Genomic DNA, 13,920 nt, shown 5'->3' on the forward strand with positions numbered 1-13,920 from the left:
GTAGCATATCTTGAAGACACCATTTCACGTCATAAGTAACTGTACAGAGAACTGCAAAATTATTATTTCTATAAGTTAGAAACAATTTATTTCCTTCTTAGGTTGTATTTTTCTCTTTAGTTAGCACATTTTTGTCTTACATGAAGTAGGTAACGCAAATTGCTCTCTGCTATCTTGAGCAGAAGTTGGAAGCGAGGCTACTGATGTTTTCGAAATATGGCGGCAAGTGTCAAAGTCTTTCAACTTTGCCGACAAGAATCTTCCCTGAAACTGCTTTTCTTTCCCAGTAGCCATTTTAACTATGGCCTTTGACAACAGAAAAGCCCTTTGGCTTGCTGCTGGCCTACTTTCAGGGCTAGGAACGGCATTTTGTATCACTGAACTTCGAAAGTTTATCAGGGAAAAATGCACTAGAAAACCTCTTTCGCAAATGGCGGATAACATTCGGTTAGAAGATCTGGAAGTTCTTGTGCGCTCGCCGAACTATTCGCTGAGAAAAAGCGCCGAACAAGTCGTTCTGGATAGAGCAATGAAGGAGAAAAACCTCGATTTTATCATCAACGCTTGCTACAGCCAAGACGAATTTCAAGTTTTGAAGGCTGTAGTTGCTTTGGCGATGTTGATAAAAAACGCTGAACGTCGTGAGCGAGAGAAAATGAAAGACCACGGGACATTAGAATCGCTTTCTCACTCTCTCGTTTATTCGGTCCAAGTGGGATACAGAAAGCTTGTTGAGATGGGAGGCTACGAAATTCGTCTGCAAAGGTGCGCTTCAGAATCTTTGTTTCACCTTATTTACGACGAAGAAGTGTCAAAAATTCGTCTAGCACAGTCGAATTCGGCCATCGTCGAAGTTCTTTTGCAGCTGATGTCGGAAACAAGAAACAAGGAAGCTATGCGATGGTGTTTATTCACCGTTCATCAACTGGCAGCTTGTGACGCGTTGCGACCTGAACTTTTGAACAATGGCGTAATACCAAAAGTTTCTGAAATGCTTGTTAGAAATCAGGGAGATTTTGTGCTAATGCGAACCTGCCTGCACACGATGGTGATGTTTGTGAACAATAACACTGAGGATGAAGTGGTACATCTTAAGGAAATGGCTGAATATGATGTGTTTAGAGCAGCGGTCGTGTCCCTTCGAGCTGGTAAGCTACAGTGTTTTGTATCTAATTTGTCAAACTGACAAGTAGACCTCTCAAATGATTTTCAAGGTCCAGGGCTATTCCATTTTATTTCCACAACCCCACTATTGATGGGTTAAGTCAGAATGCCCCCCTCCCCAAAAAAAAAGGTCAAAGTGCCAACATGATGCCCCCTCCAGAAATAATGCGGTTTTTCAAAACCCCTTCAGAAAAAAGCCAACTTTTCCCTAACCCTTTCAGAAATTTTCGAAAGATCAAAGAATGCTGAAATAGCTACATGTGTACATTGTACATGCTCAGAAATGACTTTTTAAGCCCCCTCAAAAAATCTTATCAATAGGTGGGTGTGGATATAAAATGGAATGGCCCCCACTAAAGTATGTACAATGTACATTGTACTAATCAAATCAAAACTTCAACATCCCCCCTGGGCAATCCCCCCCCCCTGGGATTTGAACTTTTGGTTAAAATTCCCATCCCTTAGGCAAAAGTGTCCAAAAATTGTGTCACAGTGTGACTTGCCTAAGAACACGACACAGGCTCAAACTCGTGCCACTTGATCCTTGATCCATTTTTAGCGATCCCCCAGGCGAAAAATGGTGTTCAAAAAAATGATTTTGCCAGTGTGTCTTGTCTAAGAACATGACAGTGACCCTGTCCAGGGCTCAAACTCAGACCACTTGATCCAGATTCCAGCACACCTTAATACTGCATGTACCGGCAACTATTTAATGTTGATTTCGTTGGGAGGCATGGTGGCCTCTTGGTTAGCAGACTGGACACCGGATCACGTGGTGTAGGTTCGAGCCCTGGGCAGGATCATCAAGCTGTTTCTTGGGCAAGACAATTTACTCTGATGGTGCCTCTCTCCACCCAGGTGTATAAATGGGTACTGGCGAACTAATGCTGGGGGTAACCCTGCAATGGACTAGCATCCCATCCAGGGGGGAGTAACAAATACTCCTAGTCGCTTCATGCTACAGACCTAGGATAAGCTCCAGTAAGATGGGCCACAAGGTTTGATGTAGACTTTACCTTACCTTTTTTTATTTTATTAAAACAGATGACAGTGATCTGGTATACTGGGCTGCTGGATTATTACACCAGTTTGCTATCCAAGATCTCCACAAAGCAGAGATTTGTGCTATACCAAACATTATCAAATCACTACAGAATGTGTTGTGTTCAAGTGAAGCGATTTTGCAGAGGTTAATCTTGCGTGTGCTCAGCTTCTTGTGTGTTGGCAATCAATCATTCAGGACAAATGTACTGCATTGTTCGTCGCTTGTGGCCAGGCTTCCAGTGTGTCTTGCATCTGGTGACAATGATATTGTACACTGGGCAGTGGTTTTGCTTCATGATTTGATCCTTTCTGAAGGTTTGTATTTATTCAGTTATTGCAGTGAAAACAATAAAGAGCGCCTGCGTTCCTGTGGTAGTCAGTGGTGTTTTGATATGCGCATGTGCCAGGATGCCATGTGCCCTCCGACTGAGACTTGTCTGCAACCATTACAGTGATAGCATTTACATTGAGCATTGTTTTGTGTGGGACTACGTCTTCAAAGCTGCCCCTTCCCTCCCTCCAGGGCTCTATTTCCAGTGTAACATGTAGTGGATGTGCGGATTTAACCGTGGATGATCCGGATTTAACCAACAGTAAAAGAGAACGACGCCATTACACTCGTGTACATTTAATCATCACATCTCCAGTGTCATGCTGGGTAATATATACATGGGGGGTGGGGAGGGTAAGGCTTAACTAACAAACACTACATTCCTCCCTTCTTCGAATAACTCGTTGTGTTGGAAGGCAACAAAAACAGAATAAAACCTAACCAACTTTATAGGCATGCAAATGTCTCTGAATGTCTTTTCCTGAACTAACAAAGGCTCAACATTTTAAAACTGGCATAAGTACAAATGTAACACAACAACTAATAGTCCCAGTTCAGTTCAAAGTTCCAGTTCACATCTGGATCTAAAAGTTCTACCCTGGGACCAACTGAACGCAGCCTAGAACATAATCTTGAAATTTAGAGGGTACTCTCTTGACTCTTGACGGGCGTAGGGTAGTAGCATCACTTTGTTCCATGACATGTTTGTATTCCACTGGTTTGTCTTCGCTTGTTGTTCCAGAAGGAACAGGTTCACTAAACTCTCGGCTTGGTGAAGTTTGTGTTGCTCTCTGAGCCTCCGAAACATCTGATGACTTACTGGTGGCTGGTAATACATCATTATCACGCTCGAGATACTTTTTCACATGGGTCACATTCCGACGGTACTGTACACCATCAGCCTCGACAAGAACACTATTGCCATTCTTCTGAACAACTGTAAAGGGAGACTGTCTGAATGGTGTTGACAGTTTGTTTTCTTTCTCCTGTCTCAGTAACACCTTATCACCTTCTTGAATCTCGCTCTCACATGCATTTCTTCTGCTGTCTGCATACAACTTCCCTTTCTCTTTCCGCTCACTGTCACGATCTCTGACTTCATCTTCAATACTGAACTCTTGAAGTTGGGGTAGTTTGGTTCTGATGCGTCTTCCAAACAACAATTCTGCTGGGCTAACCCCAGTTGTAGAATGTGGTGTACTACGATACATCACTAAGAAGTTGTCCATTTCTGATTTCCAGTTGCGACCCTCTGCTTGAGCAATACGCAGGCGCTTCAGGATACTGCGGTTTTGTCTTTCGATTTCACCGTTGGCCTGTGGCCATAAGGGCGTGGTTTTCCTGTGTTCAATTCCGTTCTCCTACAAGTATTTCTCGAAATAGTCACTGACAAACTGCGGTCCATTGTCAGTCCTTAGGGACAAAGGAAGACCGTGAGTGACGAAAATCTTGGACAGCATTGATACAATCTTCTCAGAGGTAGTCGATTTGGTAAATTCCATTTCGAAGAATCGGCTGTAGTAGTCCACCACGACAAAGACATAATCACCGGAAGGCAGTGGACCCAACAAGTCAGCCGCTAGGTGTTGCCACGGTGCAGAAGGCAACTCTGTACGTGACATCGGCTCAGGTTTAGATGGTTGTGAAACTAACTGACAGCCATGACAGGTCTTACAAGCTTTCTCCGCTTCTTTGTCGATGCCTGGCCACCACACTTTGGTTCGCAAACGTTGCTTTATTGATACAATTCCAGGATGACCTTCATGTGCCAACTTTAGTACTTGACTACGAAGTTGCTTTGGTACCACAATTCGAGTTCCACGAAGAACTAGCTTTCCAATTGCACTTAATTCGCCTCGCACAGGTAGGTACTCTTTGAATTCTATGGCATGCCACTTTCCATTCAAGAGACATTCTCGTACACTTTTCAGCTCTGGATCATGTTCTGATGCTCTCTCAATTTCACGAGTTGTCAAGGCAACAGGCGTTGATTCTTGAGCTACCCACTTCACATACTCCTCTGTTTGGTCTTCGTCTCTTGGCGGCGTCACTGGATGTAGGAGGCGTGACAAAGAATCTGCAATATTCTGGGGACCTGGGACGTATTTCACGGTAAATCTGTAAGGTTGCATTCTGAGAAGCCATCGCTCGATCCTAGCACAGGTCTTGGATTTAGGGGAGAAAATACATTCCAGAGGTTTGTGGTCAGTCATTAGTTCAAATTCAGCACCATACAAATAGGCATGAAATCTTTCGCAGGACCACACTATTGCCAAAGCCTCTTTCTCCGTTTGAGAATACCGGCGTTCTGTATCGGACAAGCTTCGGCTTGCATAGCTAATAACTCGTTGCTCTTCTCCTTGCTGTTGGATTAGTACAGCTCCTAATCCTACAGGGCTTGCGTCAGCAATCACCTTAGTCGGGGCATTCTTATCAAAGTATCCAAGTGTCTCTGCACTGGACAGTCGCTTCTTTAACTCTTCAAATGATTTCTGTTGCTCCAGTCCCCACACGAAGGGTTCGCCATTCTTTGTTAGCTGGCGGAGAGGTGCAGATACCGTTGCCAAGTCAGGAATAAAACGTGCAGTAAAATTGACCAGTCCCAGGAAGCTCCTCACTTCCGCAGCACTCGTTGGTTCCCGGGCGTCAACAACTGCCTTTACTTTAACATCCGCTGGATCAATTCCACGTGCTGACAACACATGGCCCATGAATTCCAAATGCGACATCTTAAATTGACACTTGTCGCGGTTCAATGTCAACCCCTTGCTGCTCAATACTCGGACCACATTCTCAAATCTTCTGTCATGCTCCTCCTCAGTGGCTGCATGCACTATCACATCATCAAGGATGTTATGGGCGCCATCACAATCTTGCAGAACTTGCTGGAGAACCTTCTGGTACATCTCAGGCGCACAACTTATACCGAACATGAGACGCTTGTATCGGTACAGTCCCTTATGTGTGCAAAATGTAGTGATATCTCTTGATTCAGGTGACAGCTCTATCTGATGGTAGGCAGAGTTGAGATCCAATTTGCGGAAAAACTTGCTCTGATTCAAATCTTGTAAAACTTCATCGATGGTGGGTATTGGGTAACGTTCCCGCTTTACTGCCATGTTGGCTTGACGCATATCGACACACAAACGGATGCCACCTGAGGGCTTGGGTACGACTACCACTGGTGATACCCACGAACTTGAACCACTCACTTTCTCAATTATGTCTAGCTTAACAAGTTCATCCAGTTTGTCACTCAGCTTATCACGAAGGTGGTATGGAACTCGTCTAATTGGTTGTGCAATGGGTTGTACCTCTGAATCAATTGGGACTTTTAGCTGAAAATCCTTCAATTTGCCAATACCTTCACAACATCCGGGAAATTTTTCAAAAATGCTTGGTACCCCTTCTGCTCCATCTGTAGATACCTTTAGTGAGTTAACTTGAGGACCCAGCTTCAAAACTTCTAAGGCAATGGCAGTTTCTCGCCCAAGGAGGGCGTGTCCCTCATTTTCAATAACAACAAATTCAACCCCACTCAACACTCTCTCTCCAACAGACACTTCTGCAGTAAATGTGCCTGCAACTTGTAATGGCTGATTACTACCATATGCAAATAACTTCTTGGACACCTTGCTCGACACACATTCAACCTTATTTGCTTTCAGATACTCCCACACATTACGACCTATGACATTGCAACTAGCACCCGAATCAATAATCATTGTTACTGGCAAACCTCCTATTTTCACAGAAATTTTGCCATCACTTGAAACATTACAATCGTCTGAAATGCCAAAGGCATATTCACAGTCATCACTCTGCTTATCTTCAGCTTCTACTTGCCTTACATGGTGAGGCGGACCATCCTTTCTTCTGGCATCTGGTCTTCGTGGTCCTCTAGCTCCTCCACTTCCACGACCAGTGTTTTGCTTCTTCTTAGTTTTACACACAGCTTCAAAATGTCCAGTTCCCTTACACCATCTGCACTGTTTCCCTCTCGCTGGGCATCGGTGATCATTAGCTTTATGTCCCACATTTCCACAACAAAAACATTTCACATTCCTTGTGCTCGCATCCCCTTTGTAATCAGACTTTCCACTCACACTATTCACCTCACTACTGACCTCGCCACTTGCTCCTTCGATTGAACGTGCCTGTTTCTCAGATTCTTCCATAGACCGGGCAATTTCTCTTAATTGTGGCAGTGTCAAGGCTCGACCTTTCTGAAGTAATTTTCGACGGAGTTCGTGTGACAAACACTTGCTAATCACTTGATCACGAATTTGTTCATCCACAGCAGCGCCGTCTCCAAATTCACAGGTTTGGGCTTTCTGTCTCAATCTGGTCACAAACTGTTCGATGGTTTCGTTGGCCAGTTGACTCGTCTCACGAAAACAAAGCCTTTCATACGGAACATTCGCTTGCGGTTTGAAATATTTATTCAAGGTCGCCTTTACTTTCTGATAACTATCTGTTCCTCCTTCTTCGTTCAACGTGAAATAAATATCTTGAACACTTAAACCAGCAGTATGCAGCAATAAAGCCTTCTTCTGATCGACATTCTTGACTCCTTTTCCCGCAGCATACAATTCAAAAGCTCGCAGCCATCTTTCCCAGCGTGCAGAAATACCAGCAGTTTCGGTACAGTCAAATGGCTTTAAACCTTGTGTATCGCTCAAATATACACTTGCCATCGCAGAGGAACTTTACCAACGACCGTCCTCGTCGCCAAAATGTAGTGGATGTGCGGATTTAACCGTGGATGATCCGGATTTAACCAACAGTAAAAGAGAACGACGCCATTACACTCGTGTACATTTAATCATCACATCTCCAGTGTCATGCTGGGTAATATATACATGGGGGGTGGGGAGGGTAAGGCTTAACTAACAAACACTACATAACAGGTGCCTGTCTTCCCTTCGGCATGGGGGCTCATGGCTGGGTTGCCAGAGTTTGCCAGGCATGGGAGCAGTCTGGAGAACCAGGTTATTTTGCATGCCTCTGTAAGTGTAAGCGTGCTTGGCTATAAAAAAAATAATGCGCTCCAAAATTTTAGCATGCTTATACAGTGGCTATGTTGTGGTTTAAATTTATCTTTGGTTTAAAATTTTTCAAACCGGTTTGTTTTTTATTTCCTTTTGTTTCAGATTATAATAATGAACATGAGACAATGAAAAATAAAAATCAAACTGGTTTTAAAAATTTTAAACCAAAGATAAATTTAAATCACAACAGCTATAATCCAAATAGGGCATGTTACACCAAGTTTTGTACAATCCATGTAACACTGTTAACATGTGGCATAACTGTAAGTTTGATTTTTATTTTTGCTGTAGGTTCCACAACAGCAAATCGTACTGCAGGATTAAGGGTTCTTTCTGTAGCTAATGACATCATCAAGTCCCTTGTGCCACTGGCCTCCAGAAAAGATAACATCTTAGTTCGTTTGGTGGCTGAGCTTATTGGTCTGTTTTGTACAATTGGTAAGTTGAGGATCCCATTCTGAATAGCAATACTTCTGCGGAAACTGGGGTGTAGTAAACACATTGTCAATAGATGAGCTTGGGAAAGGTGCTTCGACATGGTGGGATCACTCATGATTTGAGGGCGACACATGTAAGCAGCAAAGACCAGGAACTGTCACACTATATTGTAGCCTACGAACGCAGACATATTTCTATCTTACCAGAAGTTCTCCCCTGTAGTATCACTGTTTATTTTTGGAAGCCTTGCTGCAATGTTTTGGCGAGCATTTCAAAGTACAAAATAATGAGTAAAAATGCACAGGCCTGCTATACAACATGTACACTAAAGTGGCTTAATACATGTATCTACATGTATGATTGTATAAGGGTGTTATTATCCAATGTTTTTCTTTTCCCAAAATCCTGATCTTTCCCAAATTTTACCAGAATCCAAAAATAGTTTTGAAATCTTTCACACGTTCAAGAGGAGTAGGATTAAGGACTACATGGAACCATTCTTGTGGGGTGCAAAATTAATAATTTTATTGTGAGATATTTTCCCTGTGATGGACTAGTATCATACCCATCGGGGAGTAGAAATGACTGAGCTTCAACTCACTAAATACTACTGACAGAAACTTGGATAGGCTCAGACACGTACCTATGGGTTATTTGGGCCTGATGTGACTTATTTTATAACTCAAATTTAATAGTGAATCATGACATTTAGATTTTAATTGCCACTTTTGATTAATGTTCTTCAGAAAGTTTACAAAACAAAGTTCTTGAAGACGGTGCTTTAAAGGCCGTACTGACCTATTCTGTGTCTGCTGATTCTGAGCTGCAATTCTGGGCATCAGCTCTTCTCTTGAACATGGCCATGACATCTGATGACGTTAAGAAAGAGATTATAACGTTGGGTGGGTTGAAGCCATTAATGGAGTTGGCGATTGGAGACAGTGATCATCCACAGTGTGCGACTCACGCCGCTAAGACGCTGGTTATGCTGGGATTTCTTGGTGAGTTACATGTATATTATGACCATCATTCTTGTCCCCGGAGGCTGAAATGCTTTTAAATTTGGTCAGCAATGAGAAATGAGACCTTCATTAATTAAGTCAATGGTATCTTGTCATGCCGCATAATCTGCCGTAAAAATGCCGCACCCTATCAGAAGGCCTGTTGATTGTAAAAAGCTTGTTATAAGCCCCTCCCCCAGCCTCCCACCCCACTCCACCACTACAGTGTACGTGTACTATACTTCAGATTGAAGTACATGTAGGCAGTGATTAAGTTTGCAAGTGTACAGTTCTGTAAGTTGCAAATATTTTCTTGTTAGCTCATTTCTAGAACTTTTTTTTAATGCCAGCAATTACAAGTTCCCCCCTTCTCCAGATATTAGCTCCCCCAGTCAAAAAAAAAAAAAAAACTCTGACAAACTAGCTTGTGCAAGTGCAACATAATTTTTTTTATGCACAAAATTCAAAGTTCAACATAATTTTTTTTATGCACAGCTGCAGCCCATTGCAAGCATTCCACGCCTACACAACACAATAAATAAAATAATAATTATAAATCAATATTATTGTAGACACAAAAATCCCTGTGGTTATCAAATCCCTTGGGTACAAGAATGGTGATCGTGTGAGTATTTCTATCAACGGCAAGGAGCACAGTCCTAATAAACCTGGCATTAATATCGTGGTGATGGACTTTATGACATTCCAAGTGACTGAAGCAGTGTCATTTGACACCGGACACGACAAGGAAGCTAGTGAACAACTTGTTGAGTGTATTGACATGATACCTGTTGGGACTTTGGTGTTCATTGCTGTAAGAGGAGAGGCAAACTATTATATGTCTGGTGAGTTCTGCTATTGATTTATTATTTAATCGTCTTGAGCATTATTGTTACTTATATCGCGGGACTTAATTTTCGCGAGACTCATGAAAATTTATTTTTAATGTCTTAAAAATTTATTGTATTTTTGTACGTCTTAAAAGTTTTTTTGGCCAACTCGTGAAAATTAAGTCCCGTGAAATATGCCTGTTCCATCATCGCGAAATTAATTTCCTGGGAAAAATTTAATAAATAACAACGGTAAGTGCCGTACCGTGCTGAGCCATGCCGACTGTGCCGTGCCATGCCATGCCCAGTTGTGTCGTACAGCACAGTGCAGTTCTTTACGTACTCCCTATCAGGACAACTGTAAATTAATACACAAATTGTACAAAAAGGAATTAATGAAATCAAAAACTAGTTAGAAGCAAAAAACTAATGCAATTATAATTACTGGTAACTATTATTAATAAATAAAACAAATGGCTGCATGCATCATAGGCATACAGGAATTATTTAATATACTTCTTTGTATATAAATAAAGCTTGTTACGAACAAACATAAATAAAACAAATTAAACAAATTCATTTACAATGTATAAGTATACGCATGTACATTGTTATTTTCATTGATAACTTTAAATAACTTGGCATCTTAACTGTTAACAAAAAGCTTACAATATACTGGGTACCTGAACATTTACATGTATGTTCTTCAACAGACAAGGCAAAATTGTGTCTCAAAGATCTCGGAATTGAAGATTACAACTTTAAAACTGGTGAGCTGTGGACCTACTGTGGATATAAAAAGAGAGACATAGCAGTACAAGTTGCTCTTCAAAAAGGCTTTGATGCAGTGGAGTTGGTCACTTCTCTCAATTTAGGTGTGTATTTTAAAGCTTTTATTATAAAAGTGCAAGGGGGGGGGGTGCTTACATGTATTTCAGAATTTTATGGTAGTATAGTTACATGGATTGAAGAAACATTGAGGATAGACCATGATACATGTATTTTCCATGATGAGTTCACTTTTGTAACTCTTGCACCTAAACAGACCTCATTCCACTTATTTATTTACAAACAATCATTCATTAATATTTATCATGTTTCAAACAATTTATTTTTGACTTTTCATGCTCTGTTAAGAAGTTTCTGTTTAAATATCTCTCATGACCCCCTCCAAAAAACGGTCCTTTCCTAAGCTAGGTAGAAATAAAAAGTAAAGTAAAGTAGAGCGAGGTGGCCGGCACTTTTGTCGGCCATTGATACTTATTTGAAGCACAGACACTGTATAAGTGTATGTGTAGTGATAACCCCCTCCCCACCCCACCCCACCACAAAGGAAAATGGGAGGGACCGTTTTTCCTTAGATTGGTGGGGGTGGTGGGGTATGGCTTAACATGTAGGCTAATAGTGCATGAACAAAAGTTCAGCTAAAAGGTGTTTCTCTGAATTATTTTTGGTAGCATTGTAATTTCAAATACAATTGGCTATTTTTATAGGTTACTATGCCAACGAACAGGTCCAAGGGTACATTCTGTTGCCGCTGATTGATCTTTTGATGAGCACGCCGGCATCACTTGCCATCAGCAAAGTCGCTGAACTGGAGCTGCTCACTGTTTTAGCACGACATGATGGACATAAGGAAGGTTTGTACATTAAAGCCATTCCTAAGTATCATATTATGCATTGATCCTTACTGTACATAATTCCGTGCATAATTATAGTGTGAAAAATTAAATAGCCTGTGAATACAGCCGCCTCTCATTCGTGTCCCGCAACGAAGAGGCTCTTTGTTGTGGGACGCGAATGAGAGGCGGCTGTATTCGCAGGCTAACAATTAAAAAGTGGCGTCGTTTTCTTTATTGCTGGAGCTAGCTAGAGAGGTACAGCGGATTCAGGTTGAGTGTTTAACGGTCTCAGTTGTTGTGTTCGTCGTCACAGTTGATTGATTGTATTGCGAGGCAAAATGACAGACAATGCTAGGCGGGAATGACAACGTTCTGCCTAGGAAAAGACACGTTGTCACATTCCAATTAACTATTATAAGAAGAGGTATTTTATTTGTCTTGGATCTTATTATTGCGACTGAAGATGAAAAAAGACATGAATACATGTTCTAGTAAAAGTCGCTGGACAAGTGACAACGTGCTTTTTCCCAGACAGAACATTGTTAGAATGTCTGTCATTTTGTCTTGCAAGTAACCTGCGAACAGAAGTTCTTTTTTTCGAACTGTGACTAATAACGGGATGCATGAGGCGTTTACAGCAAGGCGCCCAAAAGTGTGACCACTTTTAATTTATTCACATTCTTTCGTGCAGATTTAATCCAATCAGAAGTCAACTGCAAGCTATCCACGGCTTTTGATTGGATTAAATCTGCACGAAAGAATGTGAATAAATTAAAAGTGGTCACACTTTTGGGCGCCTTGCTGTAAACGTTCAACCTCAATCTGCAGTAAATTATCAACTTTTCATAAACGAGTATCTTGACCTATCATTTTGGGGGATAACTTTGTCTGTAAAATAAATATAGATCACCAAAATAATTAAATTTAGGTCTGCACCAGTTCCCATAGTGTAGAATAGAAACAATCGTCAGAAAAGTAAACTTAGCAAGCAATGTATTGCATTATTTTTTTCAGTGATGGTGAAGAGTGAGGGTTTCATGGAATACATAGTGGAGTTGATTGACAACATGGCAAGCAAGACGGCAGACCATCTCAGAGCTAATCCACTTGTTATAGCTCACTGTATTGGTGCCATGAAAATCATCACAGCCATCAGTATCACAAAAGAAAGCCATGTAATTATGATTTGCTTTGCTGCAACACAATGTGTTTAACCCCGATTACTCGTCTTATCAGTGTAATGGCCTACATTTAGTACCTTAAATCCAGATCCACTTCTCATTGGCCATTCCTGAGCATTCTTGTCCCCATAGCGCTTTTGTTTTTCTTAGCTGGCTTGGCACGATAAAAATGAAGGGCTCTGGGGACATAGGATTTTTGAATTAATTCGATTTTTTTGATTGGCTGTTTGGAACAAAGAAATCCTAAACGGAAGTCGAAAACGTAACAACTCTCTCATACATTCTTTTGAAACGTCATGACTGCATCCATGAAGACTGGAAGTCCTAGATTCTAGGACTGGAAATCCTGTGTCCCCAGAGCCCTTCGTTTTCCCCTGCTAAGGCCCAGCCGGCTAAGAGAAACGAAAGGGCTATGGGGGCGAAAAATGATTCCAGAGTAGCACAGGGAATTGGGGCAAGTTTCAAATGTCAACCAATCGATAAACTGACACCACCACATGAAAGATCACTGACCAAATTTGATGTTTTTAGGATGAACAGAGACGAAGTTATGGACTTTAAAACATGGTTCAAAACCCACACAAACGTCTCTAATTTTGAGACAGCATCCCCCAAAACCATGACTCTTATTTTTTTATGATTTCTGTGATACTCTTAAAAATAGCCAAACACAGTGATTTTCACCTTAGTTTCTTTCAAATAGTAGGTCCATGGCAGGATTTTACAGCTATCACAAAACTGATGATAAATTTTAAGAGTTTATTTGGATTTTGGGGGATGCTGTCTCAAAATTAGAGACGATTGTACAGAACCAGCACAATGTAACACCCTTGTTCTATTTCAGGATAAGTTCGCTGAATGCCATGTGCTGGATTCAATTCTTGGCTTACTTTGTCTGATCAACAAAACACAGCTTGAAAAGCTGAGTCAGCGAATTAATTCAGAGTCAGGTACACTGGAACAAACCACTCTCCTGGGAAATGAAACTGGAGTATTTGGTGGAAATGAAACTGGGAGACTGTCTACTGTGCCTGAAGAGGGTAAGTACCCCCCAATCCCCTTTGTGTATATATCTTATTATCCACTCCCCTCAGGGCGTTTCAGGGATACAGCTGACTCGTCCCCAGTCATCTTTTGAGTCCGTCTTGAGTTTACCATCAACCTTTCCGTCTTACAATTTTTGCATAAGAGACGACTGGAGACGAGTCAGGGGAAACAGTAAAAACCCGCGAGTAAGAACCTAACATTTAGGAACCTG

At 41.5% G+C, this 13,920-nt stretch overlaps 1 protein-coding gene across 1 annotated transcript in view; it reads left to right on the plus strand.

The window, feature by feature from the left end:
* The first annotated feature begins 192 nt into the window (after positions 1 to 192).
* LOC144638597 (uncharacterized) overlaps positions 193 to 13,920 on the plus strand; it is a 30,817-nt gene continuing 17,089 nt past the window's right edge. Inside the window, exons 1-9 of the mRNA XM_078497786.1 lie at positions 193 to 1,148; positions 2,209 to 2,523; positions 7,882 to 8,028; positions 8,775 to 9,029; positions 9,602 to 9,874; positions 10,573 to 10,734; positions 11,353 to 11,499; positions 12,496 to 12,656; positions 13,507 to 13,702. Coding sequence (XP_078353912.1) covers positions 302 to 1,148; positions 2,209 to 2,523; positions 7,882 to 8,028; positions 8,775 to 9,029; positions 9,602 to 9,874; positions 10,573 to 10,734; positions 11,353 to 11,499; positions 12,496 to 12,656; positions 13,507 to 13,702 — 2,503 coding nt within the window. The 5' untranslated portion in view covers positions 193 to 301. The remainder of the gene's footprint in view (positions 1,149 to 2,208; positions 2,524 to 7,881; positions 8,029 to 8,774; positions 9,030 to 9,601; positions 9,875 to 10,572; positions 10,735 to 11,352; positions 11,500 to 12,495; positions 12,657 to 13,506; positions 13,703 to 13,920) is intronic.

Source organism: Oculina patagonica, chromosome 14 (genome assembly GCF_052425735.1).
Source record: "Oculina patagonica isolate OP01 chromosome 14, crgOcupat, whole genome shotgun sequence".
Classification (NCBI taxonomy): domain Eukaryota; kingdom Metazoa; phylum Cnidaria; class Anthozoa; order Scleractinia; family Oculinidae; genus Oculina; species Oculina patagonica.